This window comes from Tigriopus californicus, chromosome 1 (genome assembly GCF_007210705.1).
Source record: "Tigriopus californicus strain San Diego chromosome 1, Tcal_SD_v2.1, whole genome shotgun sequence".
Taxonomy (NCBI): domain Eukaryota; kingdom Metazoa; phylum Arthropoda; class Copepoda; order Harpacticoida; family Harpacticidae; genus Tigriopus; species Tigriopus californicus.
In genome coordinates this window covers 13,942,279-13,961,945 of record NC_081440.1, presented here as the reverse complement: position 1 = coordinate 13,961,945, position 19,667 = coordinate 13,942,279, and the positions used below count along the sequence as shown (strand labels likewise).

The 19,667-nt window shown below is 44.2% G+C and overlaps 1 protein-coding gene across 4 annotated transcripts in view; it reads right to left on the bottom strand.

Moving 5' to 3' along the window:
- The window catches only part of LOC131885045 (tetratricopeptide repeat protein 39C-like), a 30,811-nt gene that overhangs the window by 912 nt on the left and 10,232 nt on the right, over positions 1–19,667 (bottom strand). For 2 of the 4 annotated variants that reach the window (XM_059232983.1, XM_059232971.1), the window contains 9 exons: positions 15,651–15,818; positions 13,087–13,380; positions 9,519–9,726; positions 9,245–9,452; positions 7,303–7,545; positions 5,131–5,299; positions 3,938–4,136; positions 3,160–3,396; positions 1,301–1,506 (listed from right to left, as the gene is read on the bottom strand). In XM_059232983.1, the coding sequence (XP_059088966.1) occupies positions 1,301–1,506; positions 3,160–3,396; positions 3,938–4,136; positions 5,131–5,299; positions 7,303–7,545; positions 9,245–9,452; positions 9,519–9,726; positions 13,087–13,380; positions 15,651–15,809 (1,923 nt within the window). In that variant the 5' untranslated portion in view covers positions 15,810–15,818. Of the gene's footprint in view, positions 1–1,300; positions 1,507–3,033; positions 3,397–3,937; positions 4,137–5,130; positions 5,300–7,302; positions 7,546–9,244; positions 9,453–9,518; positions 9,727–13,086; positions 13,381–15,650; positions 15,819–19,667 lie in introns of those variants that run through there. The other 2 variants (XM_059232978.1, XR_009373788.1) reach the window with 2 other exon arrangements.

The window sequence follows — 19,667 nt, the reverse complement described above, 5'->3', positions numbered from 1 at the left end:
CATCAGTTTCAGAAGCTATCGCCATCTACCGTTCAAAAAGGTGCTTTCTTGAAAAAGCGGTTTGTTTGAAAAGGCAAGTATGACATTACATCTGGTCGAAATTGGCAATTATTGCTAATTAGTGTGGTTGAGAGATGTTTAAACTAAGGTAGATTTCTTTCTGTTTCAACAACAATCCTACCCCATTGATGCAGATCAAAAATAATGGAGTGTTTCTTGGATTTATGTACTTAGTTAAACATGAGAGCTCACAAGAGAAGCAAGCCTGGAAAACTGAGGAAAACAGAATTGTTGCGCTTGTTGGCCTTAATTTCCTGCCTACATACATGCCATTGCGGGGTCTGCCTCTTCGGGTTTCGTTTTGTAGGTCTCAGTGTGATTGTTGATTGATGGCAAGGCAATGCCATCTGTAGGTACAATTTCCCTCACGGCCAGATTATGGGAATTTTTATTATTCTTGAAAACGTCAATAGATTTGAATAACGTAAGTCATTGAGATCGAGATCTTGTCCCGTACAAGGGCGGGAAAAGTTGGAAGAAGAACAAGAAAAACGAAAGCAATGGAAGAAATGGGGTATCGGTTGCGGCAATGTTTTATGCGGTTTATTCCACGCATTGTCAAGAGTCGTCAAATCGTAAGGGAGAGAGAGCCTTTTGAAACTGAATTGATATTCCTTTTTTTACTAGATCCGATGGATAGACGAAAGCGGAGAATATGCATTGCTCAAAGGTCTTTTTTAGGCTATGCATTTTGGAGATTTGTGAAGGCTGTATTACCATAGGACAGATTAGCAATGAGTTTTGCACTGGGATCAAATAGATGGGCTTCGCTTTTTTGTTTCGGTTTCGGTTTTGAATCATGTGGATCTTGCTGCTTCCGCTTTCAATGAATCGTAATCGAATCGAATTGAATCTATTGGAATGGAACCTATATCAAGTTTCTCCTTTCAGAAGAACAATGCTCTTTCACATTCCCATTATCATTACTATTCGCATCAGCATTGCTGACGTCATGGATGTCATTATTTGAATGGGAGATCATTGCGATAAAATTTCATCTCTTGTCATTTCATGAAAATGATTCAATGAATAAGGCGCCTCATGCCTGGAATACATTTACCGTGCCAGTTCCACAATGTTACCTTTCGGGTCCAATCTTATTACATCGACTTATCTCTTTTACATGATTTATATAATCTTGAAACTTTTGATCCTATTTTACTAAAATAGTAAACTTGTTCCTAGATCAAAAGTGAACAAGTCATGCCTTTCCTCAGATCCAAGAATCTGCTCTACTCACTTCGGCAGTTCGACAGAGGAGAAGACCCAGTTCGTATGCGGCAAAGGCCGCTGCGTGGATATCACCTCCATCCACTTCACTGCCCTGTTTGATGGCCTTTCCATAACTTTGTTTGGCTTCCAAGACCAGTCCGGAATTGCTGTAAATTGAGCCCAAAATGAGCTGGCGCACCCCTTCCAAGGCAGGCACGTAGATGTTCTCACAATCTGGAAGAAATCAAATGGAACGCGATATCATTTCCATACGGAACTGACGTTTATGAATATTTTGCTCCTTCTCAGACCTCTGCTGTACGAACAATAGACAGAATAGACAGGTTGACTCGAGCATGAAATTGGAAACTGTGTTGAAATTTGGGCCAACTTTGAACGGTTATTTTTGGGTCCTCACACGATTGACGATTGCGAAATGGAGCACGTCATCTAGAACTTCTTGTTTTTGAATCATGCTCTGATAGGCACTACTCGAACCAATGCACTTCGCTTTTCCTGTTAGTGTCAAAATGCACGGAAACGAAAAGTTTTTATTCACAGTCTTACTCGCTTTTACGGGAACACGCAATCTGCACAAATGTCATAAATGGTAGACCATATTTTTGCTTGATCCTGGTATGATGAATCAAAAGCCTGTCAACGGGTTGTCTTCTACTAGTACAGTGTGCGGTTTCATTTCAACCTTGGAAACCGCACCACATGGCCACATCCACTTCAAACGTAGTCCCCCCCACAACAGAGACCACCCAAATAGACTTTGATGTCTGTGTGTGATCATTGATTGCTTTCTAAAACATGGAACTAGGCAGAGACAGAGGAGTGTTCCCCAACAAGCCAAAAGAAACTTGAAAGAAATCCCATTTCTTTTGATGGTCTCGCTCATTTTCATTAACTTTGAACAAGATTTGCCATTCTTGTGGCAAAGGCGGTAGCAGATTCTGAAACGAACCGTCTAAACTCAAGTGGGCCATTTGGCAAGGCTTGTGGACCCATCACGGAAATGCGAGAATTGATCCAGCCAACCACTGGGAAGCGACCCAATTCGAGATTTCTTTAATCTCCATTCTTTAGGAATTGTCCCATTGACTTCAATCGTGTACTTTATTCTCAGTTTCTCCCTTTGTCGTTGAACTTATCCAAATAATGGTTATGCTCTTTCAGACCGCCATACAATACATTGGCCAGCTTATCAGCTCACAACATCGGCGGAGAATGTGTTAATCTAATCATTTCTTAAAGAGACGTTGGGTCTGGAGCAACGTGGAACAAAACCAGCAATTTTATTTGCTCGTTTTGCAACCTTAAAGCGAGAGATCCCAAGGTCTTGGTTTCCCACCAAGTTCTAATTAGGAAAAGGAGCCAAATAAAGACCCCCCCCCTCACACACAAACATCCGAAATGGCAAAAGGTGCCTAAATGTTCCACAACCAATGAGGTTGATGATGATGTTGATAATGGTCTTTTTGGCAAGCCTCGAGCTCCAAAATAAATGGCCGAAATCACTCAAAACTTGCAACTTGGAACTACCATCATTTGGGAGTGGCAATTAACTTCCCAAGTTGATGATGAAGTTGATTGTGGGCTTGATGATGTTGATGGCTGCTCCTTTTGGGAGGGGCAATCCCTATCGTCGATGTGGGTCAATTGCAAATGGAAAGATCAGGGATGAGCCCGGAAAAGAAGATTCAATCACAGCCTGGGGACCCCCTACATACAAACTGGGTCGGACTAACTACATACCTCACTTGATGGTGACCCCGCAAATATCCAATCACAACGAATGCCTGGTTCCATAATCGATCCCACCTCTCCAAGCTCATGGAGATCCTAACAAGGTCTGTTGGGAACATTGACTTTTATAATTACCCAATTGAATGGACATGGTTGAGTGCTTCAAACAAGCTCCCAAAGTGTTCCACAAGTACAGCAGCTCGTATCCCAGGAGTCGGGAGTAGTTCTCATCCACCTGGTCTTGAACCATTTTGGTGGCTCGACGGAGGAGAAATCGTTCCAGTTGCTGGTTCCCGGCCTTCCTCGCCAATTTGGGCGTCTCTCGGGCGAGTTCCAGGCATTGCTCGGTATCTCCACTCGCACCCAGGGAAACTGGAACAACAGCGACATCACGTCAACAATGGAACAACACACATTGGAACACCACCCAGAGCGAAGTCGTTGACATCGAGCCTTGTATAGTAGGGATGAGCCGACTTGAACGTAGTTTTTTACTTGCTTAAGCTTCAACTTGTGATATTTTAAGGTTGTTAGTTATTTGATGTTGATGCAAATGAAAAAAAAAAGTTTTTCCCCAATCAGCATTTATTCTTCTGGGTAAGAACTTTGCCATATCCCTAAAATCACCACATTCTTTCCAAGCCTTGGCAGGGCAGAGATTGGGGGGACAATTAATCCAGTTTTTTTCGAGGAAGGGAGGATGCGATGGCTAATTGCCACGCTCCAGGGGTTTTGAGGACCGAGTGAGTATCGAAGGATGGGAGGAGATGGGATATGTGAACCAGAACGGATTTAGCCAATATTACGACAAAATAAGCCTAGACCTCACTTTGTCCAAAATGCGACAAACCCATTATATGTAGTCTAGTCTGATTCTCTTGTCGCTACATTGACTGGAGCGTCTTTTACTCACCTGCCGAGAGATAGCAGTAGAAACTCTTGGACCATCTGGAATCCGACTTCAGTTGGAGGAACGCCCGTGAGGACTGTTCCCATTGCAATAGAAGTAGATATGACCATCCCACCTCGTGAAGACAGAGCAATTGGATCTCACGCTGAGCAGACACACTCAAGGCCTTTTCATACGAGTTCAGGGCATCGGAGAAATTGGCCTGAAAATACGCACCCAAAAGGCATATCCATGAAATAAGCGCACAAACGAGACACAGAAGGAACAGGGGGAGGGAGAGAGAGAGAGAGAGGGATGCAGAAAAATATCAAGTTTCCCAGTTAGATCTAGATCCAGGCAGCAAAGTTGGTGGTGGATAGCAGATGGCTAGTGGTGGAACCTGGCTCTTGCCAAGATCTCCTTTCCACTTTGTCATGGGATCATGTTCGTAGGTCTCTCTCCATTGTGCTGTGCTCTTTATCCGAGTATCAGGGAGCAGACCCATCGGGACATAAATCAGAGAGCCTTTGTAACCCCCTCCCTTCTTCCACTGTCATTGCACCAGAGTGGTACAAATTCTTTCCCTGATCTCTGCGTTCCACTAACTACTAAAGATCCATCCACCTTGGGAACTCGGGTCACATCTCAAACAAGCTATGGGAATGGTCATCTACGGAAGTGGAACCGAGGAACAAAGGTGAAGATCGGCACCACTATGATTATGCTCAGAACTATTGTACTGGTAGTAAAGTGTGTGTACAGAGCAGAGAGCGAATTTTGTGTTGACCGTCGTTGTCAAGCCTAGAAATGTGGGTTATAAATCGTAATCTAAAATCTGGGCAAAAGGCAAATAAATCAGCCATGGGTTCCCTGAGATCTTCTCCAAGAACCAAAGTGCCCTCATTTTTTGTCCACCCAGTAAGTACCCATTGTGGAGACTTTACATGGAGAAAAAAGTCTCAAACAGGGGGAAGGTGGAAGTGTCTGTGTTGTAAAATTTATGAACACGCCCAAAGGTCCTTAGTAAGTTGGAAAAGAAGCCAACGTGAATTGACGGTTCCACTTCGAGGGGGTTTACGAACTAAGCTAGAGACAGACACTCATTCATCGATCCAATTTCTTGGATTTGGCTCCAATTTGAAGTATGAATAGATGGATGGATGGATAGACGGATGGATGGATAGACGGATCCAGGGATGCATATTTTTTTTTCGTACCTTGAGCCTCTCCACCCTCCCTTGAAAGAAGAGAAATAGAGCTGAATTTGCAAATTCCGGTTTCGAGGCATCAATCAGGCGTTGAGCAGCTTCCGCTCCCGATTTCACGTTGAGACCGTCGAGGCCAAAAAACGGCCTCACGATTGTGTGGAACCACAAGAGCGCCAATCTGAAAAAGGGAAGGCAGGCATAACTTATTCATTCCAACGAATCCCGTCTTGAATTCTATCATCAATAAAGCCAACATGAACGGGCGAGGATGGCAAGTCTCTCCATTCATGCGGTTCATTTATTGAAAGCCTGCTCTCAACTGACATGTTTCCGTGATTCCCGGCTTCAGATACAAATCAACGATATTGGATCTGAAGGAGTAGATCCCACAATGACTCTCGACTCTTTTTCTTGACCTCAAATGGACAGAAGTCCAATCAAATTGGAGCAAATCGAGGGCAAACCAAAGCCACAGGAGTCCTTTCTGGTGGGAGGGCAGGGGAGATTTTGTCATCCAATTGGAGAACACGGAAAGATTTTCGCCAACTTGCGACGGATCTCAAGGGGCTGAAAAGATCTCGTCCTGACTCGGCTTTGGTAAAGTTCAGTCGGGTGGGACTGCATTGCACAAAAATGGGGAAAAAATGACATGACCAATCAATTCTGAAGAGGGAGGAAGAAAAGGCAGAAAGAGAGAAGAACATGGATGAAGAAGGTCCGCCAACAAAAAGTTGGTATGACTTTTATTCGTAATCCATCCCAAGCTCAGTGATGACGATGTTCGAACAGAACAGAACAGAACCGAACTCTCTCTCTCTCTCTTTGAGAGAGGGCTGAAATTCAAGAACTGGCGGCCAGTTGTCACAAGGAGTATTTGGAACTTTAAGACGAACCCTTGGAGTAATTTGTTGCACTTTCCAGCAATGTACATTGATCCGTGGACGTTTGAAACCGGTTGCTCGGTAAGCTGGGTTTATGGTTATGAGGTGATAAAAATTGCCAAAGAAATCGACCCCATTGGATTCGGCTCGAGGGCAGAAGTGTTTAAGAGGCGCTAAATCCAGAAATTACGACCATTCCCCACACTCGCTTACAATACATACAAGGAGTAACATAACTGTGAAGTCAAGAAAGTTTCCGATGGGTGGATAAACCCTTCCAAATCGTGAGGCAAAAAATGAAAGTAGTACGACAACTCCAAATCCCAACCATCTAACTCATCTGAAGATTCAGCAAAACTATCTGCTGTACCGTACATCCACTCCAAATCCCAACCATCTAACTCATCTGAAGATTCAGCAAAACTATTCAACCAAGACATATTCCCACTCTTTCACTCCACTATTTTTGTACTACCATGGCCCAATCTAAATCCAAAGGTGGGTGCGAAGCTTGGAACTGTTAAACATTTTCGATGTGCACAATGACTTTATTTTTTATTTATTTTTTATTTCTTCATTCTCATCTGTTTTAGCTAACCAGAGCACGATTCTTAAAAGCGAATGGGTGAATCTTGGATCGAAAAGCGATTGTACAATACTCTCGATCCAAGATTCACTCCTTTGCTTTGAAGTATTGGGCTCAGATCGTAAGTACCGTCGATCTGCCATAGCTATGTACGGTATTGATAAAAATTCTTGAACGTTTTTTCTTAACTTTACATTTTTTTATCGATATTGGTATCTGGAAGAGATTTTATTTTCATGCAGTACCTGCTGCTTATGGTATCAAAAAGAAATTGTTCATTGCTCAATTTATAACACCTTGACAGCCCTTAGCCACAATATTCGATTATAACAAGCTGCATTGTCTTGGAAGGATCAAATATTCCATCATCATTCAACCCATTTGAAGCACAAAGCAAAATGTTAAGCCAATCAACCTGGGAAAAAGTTCATTTCTTAAAGATTCCGTCACCCAATGCGCAAAGTTTGTATACTGACTTTTCAAGCAACCGGACTACAATTATTGTTTTGAAGCGGTTATCGGAGTGTTAGATTCGGTTAGCACCCATGTAAGACTGCCCACCTCTGGTCATAGGATAGCTTCAATTTCCTTATCCAAGCACTCATCTGGGTTGCTTCCCATTGAGCAAAGTTGGCCTGATTGAAAGCTAAGGCGACAACATGTGAATAGAATTGCTGGAGGAGCCCTCCAGATGTGTATTTGACTAAGACTTACGTGGCGATGGGTCCTCTCATATCATTGCCTTGACGGGCAAAGTGTAGGGCCTGGATGCCCGTTTGTCGGTCGCCTTCGAACCCGAAGAATGAGATGATATTGAGCAATTTGGGCGGTAAGAGCGACACGGCCAAGTGGAATATTCCAAAGCCGAAGCTCACCGCGCTCATCAGTCGTTTGATTGTCGCGGCCGAGATGGTGGAAGGGTTTCCCAAATCCTCCTCATTGCCGCCAATTGAGCCGCTGGAATGGAAATTTGAGTGGGCCACATTAGGCGTCTATTATGTGGACGAGGAAAAAATGGACTGACTACTGTGTCGAGGGGGAGTCGTAAAACTGCAGAATTGCCACGGGTGGCCCGGACAAGTTCATCCCCCCTTTAACTCAACATGGGGCACACTCCAGGGTCTCAATTTTCCAGTGATTGAACCTGAGAGGGACAGGTCGGATTTGGACGAAATCTGGCTAAATTATGTGCATATATTTTGACGTAACAACCGCTCAAATCATACGCGGATGGACGAGCAGATCTCATTCCTCAATACGTAAAGACTTGGCATGACGTTCCATCTCAAATTAGGCCTGTTCCATGTTAGGCCGGCTTGATTTGGGACTCCTAAGTTCTTTTAGGTCTAGTAGTTGGATCCAAGGGAGGACGAGAGATTATTAGAGCCCTTTGGGCCAAGGAATCCCGTTCCAGCTCTGCAGTACGTCCAGTTTTTGCTGGTGGGCAGCGGGCAAAAGTTATGGGTTCCGGGGAGTGGCAAAAAAGATCGGGCCTTTGGCTCACTTTTTCTTTCTCTCTTCCTCGCTCTCTCTTTCTCTCTCTTTCTCTCCCTGGACATCAATATCTTTATCATTCGTTCCTCATGACGGCCCTTTTGATTCTTGTTGGGGAAAATGTTTCTCTCCGTTCAGTGGACCGATGAGATGGTTCTTTTGGAAGAACAAGGTTGAATATCAAACAAGGACAATCCTTGGATCTCACCTGTTTTAACCTCCATGTCATGAGCTGTTTTACACGGACAAAGATTGACCTTGAAAGGGGCAATGACTAGAGAGCCACGACAAGATAGAACAGGAAAGCCCCGAAAGTATAGGACTTTGCAGAGTTGGTGGCTCAGCTGGATTCCACTATATCGTGCCGAAGGTCCCCTTAGGACAGAATTGCGAAAGAAAATGAAATTTCCGTTTGGCGCCGACCTTCGCCCGAGCAATTATTGAGGCCAGGTCCATCGCTTTTCAAGTAGTCTAGAGTAGTTGGAGGAACATGTTGCAGAGCCTGTCAAGGCGAGGAACTTCGTTATTTGGGAGTGGCCTTGGACGGCCTTTGGGGGCCTTTGCTCTGACAAAAGATAAATTGGAGACCAATGGTGTCCATAATACAGTGAGTAATCCGAGAAGCCCAAACCATGAGCCACCTTGAAGGTCATGATGTATGCTACTTCAAGCCTTTTTAAGTTTTTAAGCTCAGCTATGCGACAAACTTGAAAACATATGCTCATATCCAGGGAAAAGGCGAGGCAATTTCACACTTTCACTTTGAATGTGAACGTGTGAGAGAGAGAGACAGAGAGAGAAATAGAGAGGGAGAAAAAAATGAGAGCTCTCAAATTCTACAGTTCCGTGAGAGAACGTAAACGCCTTTGGAACATTTCTCATGCGTGTAGGATGGATAAAAACCTACTCCACTGCCCTTGAAATTGGAACCGTCGCTCCTCGTGAAATTGCGGAGATGACGGTGGAAAAATAGGCCTAGTGCTTGTTGGTACCGCTGAAGAGAAAGGTTCCCTCAAGGAGTCTCATCGTTTTATTGCCCCTTGGATACACTTCAATTCAGGGCAGAATCATAAAGGTTCCAACTGAGTAGGTAAAACAGACCATCTCTAAACTTGGGTAAAGAGGGGATCGTTCCTTTTAGTGTTCCACTTGCCTCGCTTACCTGGCGTTGGATGTGGTGTCTTGAGCATTGTTGGCCTCCTTCACCAACGAGAACAGACTAAGTGGAACGCTCAAGCTGTGGCTGATCCCATTGAGCGTGGACCGGTTCCTCTTATTTCCATTCTTATTGGACGAAGGAGTTCCATTTTGAAACCCATTTGGGGTGGATGGACCATGGCTCTGAGGTTGATTTGGAACGGGCGGAGGCGCTGAAAGACAGGGAGGGGAGGTGCGTCAAAGTTTGCAGATGTGAGCGTTCCAAACTTGAACCCTACCCAGAAGATTGCCCTGGAGGCCGACTTTTTGCATGTAAATCCGCCTTATCTGGGTGTATGCCTTTTGGTAAATTTTCCACGCTTTCCTCAACACCCAACCTCCTTTCATGTAGGATCCCCAATCTTGGTGGAGGAAATTGATGATTGCAGCTAAGACCTGACAGTCGGCAAGGATGATTTGTTGCTCCAACTTACTGGATTCATCATACTAAAAGCAAAAGCACGGGACACAATTAATCCAAGACCAAGACTGACCAATTGCTGAGTCTCGACTTTTCTTTGTACTAATGCTCCCTGAAATGATCCAGATTTGTTTTCCGTCCTTGAAGATCCCTTAACATGCTCAGCTTTGGCTTAAAAGGCTATTGCGCAAAAGAAGAAAAAAAAGCACCCAGTGCCGAAGGAAAGTTTCCTCATAAAAACCAATTATCCACTTCATAAATTCTCTCCAACCTTGGGGAGATGTCAGTGCAAAGGCCAAATTTGGTCATGTTGAAAGGACAATTGAGCACGAAAGTGCCTTCCCAAAACTTCACGCGGTAGCCTTTTCGTTCGTCGACGACGCAATGTAATGGGTCCGTGATAATCTGAAAATAGGACCTCGAAAGTTCCCTCATCGAGGTCAAGCACGACCCAGATTTGTGGAGGCCATTCATAATTCATGGAACATGGTTCTGCTACCACCCCATTTTGAACTCCAAAGGCGACCAGCCAAGGAAAGGTTTGGTTCAAAAAATCAATCCTCTGGCTCACTGGTCTCACTGATTGTCATCACTAACAATCCTAAACAAAAGTTCCACCCTAACCTTGTTCCAGCCTTTCATCCGCAACCTTGTCCAGATTAGATTGCGGGGAGAAAGAAAAAAGATCAATAAAACTTTTTTAGTCACCCAAGACGACAAGATGGAACATTGGATCTAACTGAAGTAAGTCCAACTTGGGAGCTCTTTGAAGGGCCAAGAAGTTTTTTTATCTGGTTTTAGAAGACTAGTGCGCACGCGTGAGATCCATGGACAGCCACCCAACCACTCTAAGGAGCCTTTCAATCAAGGATCCAGGATCCTCTTGTCTGTCCCAAGGAATCTGTCCGCCAGACTCCTGAGAAAGAGACGGTTTATCCATCAAGTGGAACAAAAGCGATGGAACAACTGCCCATCCGAACTGTATTGGGCTAGTGTGTTATGTTGGCGGTCGATGAGGTTTGAAGAGAGTTTGACATGTTATCTGTACCATAGTAACAAAATGAAGAAAAAGTGAAAGGAACGAAGGCTGAAACAATAGTCTAAGATCTGGTCAAATTTGCATTCATTTTAGAATGTCATGGAATGTGAACGTTCGCCTGACATTAACATTTTATGACCCTTAAATCATCCCACAAATTGCTGCAAGTCATGCAACGTAGGTCGGCTTTGCCTCTCTCCAAGGCCTTATATAATTGCTGCCCATTTATCATTCGATGCTCATCATTTAGGCCATTGTTCCTGACGAGAGTTTACAACAAAGTATACTGAAATCCTTCCAAATCCAAGAGAAGATCCCATTTGACGATCTGGCCATTAATGACACGGCCATTTGGAAGGCTTTGGAGAGTCATTTCCCCCAGCGCCATTATCATCCAGATATTTTCCCTCAGAGTCAAAGATCCTTCTTTTTTATCTTAGAGGGGAAAGTGACAAACTCCCAAGGATTCTTCTGACATTATTGTTTTGCCAGACAGGATGTGCCACCCAACAATAGTATGAACGCGAAGCTATGGATCAGTGAGCAGTTGTGAATGTTCCAAGATTTGTTCCATTGTGCTCCAAAGATAGCCAAGATTAGACGCTTTGGTCGAGGTTACTTTTTCAGTCGTTGGTTTTGAGAATGAATCAGAGAGGCTTCGAGGAGTCGCCATGGCCACTCCATCTTCCATTACAAGGTCATTCGCTCATGCTCATTCTTTATCCTTTGATGGGATTGCATACACCTATTTGGCCTCATAGAACTCTCCACACCTTCTATCTATCTTTATCATTATGAATGTACTTCTTCCACATTCGGACCCGATATTTGATCATTTGACGGGTTCAAGGTACAAATCGTCCCTCAGCCTTCTCGCCCTAAGATTCTCGCTCATGTTCGAAGGCTGAAAATGTTTACATCTATGATTGGATCCTAACTGGACTATCGACTCCTGATTTTTTCTTCGCCGGTCATCATCACTTGGACCCTTGGTCCTTTTACGAAGACGTATGGCTCCTCCTTACCCAGATTGAGCCTCCTCAATCTCTTTAGAGGGCTATCTGTTTCAAGGTTTACTGCAGTAGTCAAATACATACTTCTCAACGCTCAAGCGATTGAGAGATCTACAGAGGAAATGCAGCAAACCTATACATCGCCCAAGAGAGGCTTCCAAACTCATTATCTCGCTCGAGATTGACAAAGAGTTCCAACCCATGAGTGTTGGTGGAATACTTGAACGAAACCAAAAGTTTCCTTGGAATGGAACAATTTAAGAAGTCTTGTGAAAAAGACAATGCGGTAAGGGATATAAACACTCTACTTGGTGTGTGTGTGTTTGTACACATGGCCTTCATTCTCCCGATCACCGAGACCATGAAAGACGGCTGAAAAGTGTTTGTAAGGCACATATGCGCAGAGTAAGAGTGAATTAGTGCAAAGCACATCAAGCAAAAAAAGAGCCTAATCCGTCTTCTTGAGCCCAGGCTGATCCAGTAAGTGATGACGGGAATGTTTTTTCCCCCGTTGAACCCACGATATGGCCCGTCATAAACAGCCTTTTGGGTGTCACGAGACAAGCTGGTATTATAACGCTAAGTGCATGAAGAAAGAAGGTTCCCTTCGAGGGACTCGTCGTTTATTCGCCTTCGTTGGGTTTTCATGCCACACCAAACAAAGGGATCAATCACAGTTGTTCAGGAATATAGGAACCGAGGAGGCACAAATGGAGAGGGATTACCCCGCCTGAATTGCTAGTCACTTTCATTGGGAACAAAGCGAAAGAGAAAGAGGAGGAGGAGAAGGAGAAGGAGGAGAAGTAATTAATCCTTTTTTTTCTTTTGTAGCCTCGTTTTCGTAGATCATTATGACTCCTTGTTCCACAAAACGTGTCGGGAATATAGGCATGATCCGGAATGGAACCAAGGCAAAATGTCGCTTGGACGACTGGAGGGAAGAAATCTCGAGGTTTCTTAACAAGCCATTGTGGTTCTAATCTCGGCGAGCGGATCTTGGAACCACGCCTGTGTCTTCGAAGTGATGGCTTGTAATTGGCATTTCGGTGCAAGAAGAAATTAGCAATTCAATTTAAAGTTGGGAGGGAATCACCCAAGGCCAGAAGTCTCTCCCAAGAATAGTCTCCAACTTGAGAGAGAGGACTGGGCGAGAGTCACTCCCACAACATGCATTTACAAAGACTCTTCCCCGACACTTGGTGGGATCTTTAGCGTTGCTCCCAGGATCTTTTGAAAGCTGGTTTAAGCTACTCTATTCGATACACCACCATCCCAAGCAAACGATCAAGGTAAACACATATATAAAGAGAGATATTCTTTTTTTTTTAACTAACCTCATCTCCATTGGCAAAAAACTCTCCTCCTCCTTGGCTGGACCGGTTCGAATCCGCTTGCTGTTCTGGAATGGTGTTGAACAGGCCTTGCATCTTGGACTTCATCCCATGGAACGAGGTGAAGGATGGGGATAGCGTCATGCCCGAGAAGCCATTGGAAATGTTTGGGTTCCCCGAGGATCCTGAGGATGAGGACGGTGGGGGATTTGGGTTGGAACAACATCGTTTCTCCATGGCCCGTAAAGCGACCAGGGACTGGCTCATTTTGTCTTCTTCAAATGTCATCACTGCATTCTGTGGGAAGAAAGGAAAGAGAACACACATTGAAGGCTTTTCACCCAAAGGACATCTTGATCTTGCTCTTTCGAGCGTAACGTCTGAAAAACTAATTTTGCCCCCTGCTCCATCTCAAATCCCCGAAGCGCTTTTCGACGTTCCAGGGTTGGACTAATCCCTCAGGGACTTTTAAAACGCTAATGAGTTGGCATTTCTTGGCCTGATTTCTTTCCCCCAATGGCTTTCTTTTTTTTCTCAACATGGGTAAAAAGCGATGAACGTACTTCAACCGAGGGAGGGATTTTTGGCGAGGAGCTTAAGGCAATTTCACGAAAGCCCTCTCCGTGGAAACATGATGCACTTAACGCCCGTACGTTGTATATCTTTTGGGATAGAACACTAACGCCTGCCTGATTTAGAGGCAAGTGCGAACAATAAGCATTAGCTTTATCTTTTCATTTGGATTGAGTGCCACTCCCATTGTGCTTTTGAATTCTCGTCTATCGCTTCTTTTATCTAGTGGCTTCCAGGGGAGAATAGACTGAGTGGCAGGTGAGTCCAATTGGACAATGTGTGTGGCACATGTAAACCAAGGCTGGAAATGTCTTTCAACGCCCGCTTTCATTTTGCAACTTGAGGAGTGCAACTCAGGACCAAGTTTGCCACTCGAAAGTTCGCCGGGTTTGGCTTCGAAGCAGAGAGTGTGGGCTTGTCTGTGGGGCCCCAAAAAATTGCAGGGTGCGTTTTCTTGCTTGTTTCAGTTGGGAGTGTTGAAAACCTTGTAGTTGTTGTTGATGTTCCCTAGATTCGTTGCCCAAACACGGCAAGCACATTAGAGAAATTTGTTTGGAAGACGTTACAAATGCAGTCTTTTCAAACCTCAGAATAAGACCCACTTCAAGGAGGCATTAAAGCCAAGCCGCTCTTAATTGAGGCGAGTTTTAGTGCTTTTGAGCATTAACTTGCCGAACAAACGTCTCTTGGAATTTGAGCCTTGAAAAAGTTGTTGTTTTTCCAACTAGGGCTGGCTCAAGAACCCCAAAGATGTCTCTTGTGTGAGTCTATGTATAGAAAAGAACGCCGAAGAACACATTAGTTTGGGAGATTATTAGATTAACTCAGTTTATTTTGAATCGACAAAATATCTTAAATTAGAGACCGTGAAATTCCCAAGAACCGAAAATGTCCCAAACAAGGGACAATCGCACCTCTTGAAAAAAGCCCTTCATTACTTATTCGTCCTCGTATGTATTGAACGTACTTCTCCAACATCTCATGCATATCATCAAAAGGGTGGCACACCTCATATTGGCTAGGTTCCAAATCAATGCCAAAACTCCATCCTTTCCGGCTAAGTACATCCTACATGAACAGTTTTGAAAAGCCTAAGGGATCTTTCCCCCTCGTTCACGGATGAGATTTTGCAAAAGTGGCATTAGTGCCCATTTGGGGACACCTTCTTCCTCTTTCGTTCCCTTCAAACTGGTGCCAAAATACACAAAGGACGTAAAAAATATTTTAAAAAAGCCTTGCTCCAATTGAGCACAATCTAAGGCATGGTTCCTTTTTTCATGCTCGAAAGGCACGTTTTTTCGTTGGATCTTGTTAACAAATATCGACAATCTTGTTCCGTCAATTTACCCAATTCTATTGTGGAACAAAAATCGTACGTGAGGAGAACTATGACATTGATTGGAACGGCGTGCTTGTTCCAAATATTCTTCCCCAAGGCTCCATTGTAAAATGATCGAAAGCAGTGGGACCACCTCGTGGGAACACCATCCGAAATTTTAGAACCCTCTTAGAGATTGGAACCGATATTGGCACAAACTCATATCGGTCATCCATTGCCAATCGTGAGGGTAGAACAGAGGGACAGTGGTGAGTTCCACATGCCATTCATTTCCATTCGAGGTCTTGGCAGGTTTTCCCAATGGCAATTTTCACTGACTTACAATCATTGTCTACAGTAGATCGTTGAACCAAATTTATCGATCACTGTGGCTTGACTGTGTGTGAAAGTTAATTCCAAGCCACCGACTTGGCTTGGCTATTTGAACCTGGAGATCTGTATTTACAGTGCATTAATGTTTTATTAGCCCATGGAAAGGCAGAAAGGGAGGTATGCTGTTTTTGGGTTTGCCGGATGCAGTACAACATTGGGAACGTCCCAACTCATTAGGAAGGCAAATGGTATGGCATATCTTTGGATCACAAGTAGGGAACGAATTGTTCTCGGGCATGTTTAGGTTTCCCACAGCAACCAAGTAGCATTTCATATGGCTTACCATGAAGGTAAGGAAGCAATATCCCGCCTGGGAATGAATCGAATTGGCGGGATCGCTTTTGAGCAGATTCTGAGCATCCTCCACGCGATTGTTGAGGGCCAATTGGATCCCTCTGGCGGCCAAATGCCAGTTTTCCTCATGATCCAAGCAGTCATCCATGTTAATGCTCTGCAAGAAAAAGAAAGTACGAAGAATGTCAGTTTTGAGTTCGGTCTTTCAGTACGTCAGATTGGACGGCGGAACCGTCCACGGGGAAAAAGTTTGTGAGACTACTCATTTCCTCCAAGTTGAGTACAACATGTTCCAAAACTCACTCAGAAAATCCATTATCACACTCAACCATGAGGTTTGGGGGCTCCCCGTGTCCTTCAATGTTCCAAACTGTGTCGACATGTTGTGGTTATGGTCTTTTAGCAACTTAATCCCACGAACATCTTAACAAAAGTTGCCTTCGTGGCCATGTTGATCCATATCCCTTGGCATGCGGTAAGCACGCTTACATGTGCACAATATTATTGCTTTTCCGTGATGGCTCATTAAGATGATCCACCCAGACCTCCTGGATTGAGGAGTCAAGTTACCAATGTCTCCAGGGAATGGTTCTTGTTCCACTGACAACTTGACTAGCTAGGTAGCTGTCGTGGAAAGAACGAGTCGTCTCTTCCCATGGCTTCAAGGGGATCATTGTGGCAAAACAAATACGAAGCCAGACCCAACCAAGTATAAAATGGATCCACCTGGATCGAGCTTCGGAACAGGCTGTGTGGTGTTTGTCACAAAAGCATTATGTTTTCAAACAGAACGAAAATCCCGAGAGGCATGTTTTCGAAGCGAGCCTTCAATTGTCACACACTTTATCTGCATACAAAGCTTCTAGTCTGCACATGATGGGACACCACTTTACTCAAAAGGAGCACAATGGAACATCACTAACACGCCTAGTTTCGATTATGATGAAGACATGATACGATATGAAACAGTTTGTGTGTACTTCGTCAAAAAAAACCTTGTGGTATTGCGACTATCCTATTTCTGTTCCAACTTTGTCACTGCTCTCTGTCACATATCATATGAGATGGTGCATTCACCATGGATCCCCAACCAATGCAATAATAATGCGACCTTCAACGAGATGATGTCGACGACTCTGTATGAGTTGGTCATTTCTTCGCTTCGTTCCATCTCGAGTGTGCCCACTAATGGCATTTTTTGGAACAAGAAAACACTGAAGCGTGTTCCACAATTTACTCAAGAAAGTATTCATGCCCTTGAACCACATGAACATCCCGGTATGTATTGTGACGTTGTATTGGATCAACCAATCGCTTTCATGGTACGATCGTGGTTAAAGTCCAAAAAGCCTTATTCCTTTTATCCAGCCCATGCCCAAAACGATATCCCACCCAAGGGTTGATGACATGCAGAAAGTGCCAGGAAAATGGAAAAGAAGCCAAGATAGCGATGGAGTACAGCACGTTGCAAGTTGGGTGGACGGTGGGACCAGCTGGAGATACCGAAGGAAAAGAACCTCTATCTGGCCACATAAATAACCTCATATACGCCTGGGATGTCGTGCCATTGGGCCATTGTATTTCAAGACAATAACGACAAACACGTGCCAACAGAGCAACTGAGTTACTGAGACGGACTTGGAGAGGGTCTTTCCTCTACCGTGTAAAAATGCTCCACTTGCGATTGGAACAAAAAGATTGGAAATCCATATCTCGCTCTGGCCAAATGCTCCCGGATCCGAAGGAAGACATGTTCATTGTACTTGAATCATGTCCATTAATGTTGTTCAATACGGACTATGCAGGGTCAAGAATGCCAAATGAGGGAGGGACCCATCAAGCGAATACTGTTCTTACATATCGAGATTTCTGCTCCTTGATTAGGGTGTTCCAGTTCTACGCATGTCTGCCTCCCAATGAACATGCCAAGGGGTCAAGAGGGCTCATTTGTAACCAACAACACCCCTCGTGTTAGTGTATTGACTCTTTCCATATTATAGTTCCACTTGTCCCTTCAGCCTTGAGGACGGACATAAAGAAGGCGGCAAAGAAATGCGTGCCCACCGCTTGCAAGCACTCATGTCAATATTGATCCAAGGCATCATCGGAAACAAGGATCAGGGAACACGAAGAAGCATTTGTTCCCCTTTCCCTCTTACTTACCTCACGATCGTCAATGCTCCATGTTCCAAATAACAACTCATGGGGAAGGAGAAATAGAGAATAAAGAACCACAAAGAGAAATAACACCAGTTCACCGGAGCAAAGGGTAACGGAGGGGAATCTGGTGGAGAAACGCCTTCACGTGCGCAGTATTATTGTACGTACTAAAGCAAACTACACGTACGTACGTACGTACGTCCAGAACACTTTCATCCATAAACCAAGGAGTATTCTCCGCTTCAACGAGTGGATAAGCATTGAAGGAGAACCAAACTGAACCCTACTCCCACAAACAGTGGTCAATCAAGCTTTTAGCCTCTCAAGGTTTGTGTGAGGGTTACCCTTTCTCAACAACATATAGCCAAGGCTTTATTGTTTTGAACTCAATACATTTGGACATGCATCAGTATAGGCATCGACCTGACGTAAAAGTGCCTTAGGTGCACGGCAAGAAAATGAGTTTTAAACGACCAAAAGCTCGTTGTTTGAAAAAAGGCTCCGAAGTACACCTGCTTCAAAAGTGCCAATTTCTTTTGTTACTTCCCCTATCGTTCCCCATTCCCTTCAGTCTGAATGTGGAGCCTCCTTTAAATAGGTCAAAAACTTTATCCAGTTAAAGAGATCTAGGCAGGATGATGCTCTTAAGTCTGGCTTCTCCTTAGAGCCAAGCATTAAACCCAAAATGAGACAAAAGAAGAAGAATGTGTCTTTGGATGCGATCCCTTGCGATCCAAAATGAATGGGACCTCGGTCTAGGTTTGATGTACTATTGTGCTGTAGGTGGCGGGAGACTTGAAGCAAGTCATTTCCTCAGTTGAGGCGAGGATAACGAGAAAAGGAATGAAGACACAACTGACTAACTGAACCAGTGACTGTCTATCGGTAAGCAAGTGAGTCTATGTGAGGGAGTGAGTGCGGTTTCCGGGCTTGCGGTTGTTCCTCTTGAAGGAACAAATGGAGTCATCCGCGGCCTTGTCGAAACTCAGACGAAAGATAACTTGAGTAGGTCTTTATGGGTGGCATTTGTTTCACTCACTTCTTTCTACAGGAGGAGGATCAGACCAGGGTTTTTCCTTCCCCTCGACCACGTTTGCACAATACCGACCAAGGGGCAACCAAGTTTCGCATCCAAATAACACGGGGTCGAACGAAGTTTGGATCCTAATTCAATTTTGGAATTGTTTACCGGAATCCCAGGTTTGATAAAGTCCTCCTCGATGTTCATGGCTAGAGATAACGGAATGTGGAACCAAAATAGAACGACACATCGGGATACTCGAGTATGAGAGAAGGAAAATTAATTCCGAGAGTTTAAACTGAGTCAAAACTCTCATCGCCTGAGAGTCGTACGTATATGAATCTCAAAGTAAAGAGAGAGAGAGTAAGTGACAAAAAAAGACTGGGAAGCGGATGGAATAGAAAAAGAATTGAAATAGGGGGACCAGAGCTTCTTGTACAACAATAATCGAAGAAGGACTAGGAGGAGATAAGATTTCATTTTCCGAGTGAATGGAAGAGCCTCTTTGAAAAGAAAGCACTCCTTGACGGAGGAACACGAAAGATTTCCGTCTGAGGATCTCGACCAGACTCGGTCTGACTTTGAAGAAGTGCTACAAAAGCAACGACAGAAGAAAAATTTACATTTCTCCTCTTTGAGAGTCCCTTTGTTGGCAGACGATCCCATGGGTGATCGGGTCTTCAATTGAGAAGAAAATTGAACTAAGCCCCGCTTGGCAGCGGGAATTGTTGCATTTTCAAATTCATGAACTCCGATTTCCGGCATCCACATCTTTCCCCCAAAGAAATATGTCTTCCTCTCCGAGATTTTAAATAGAACCCCCCC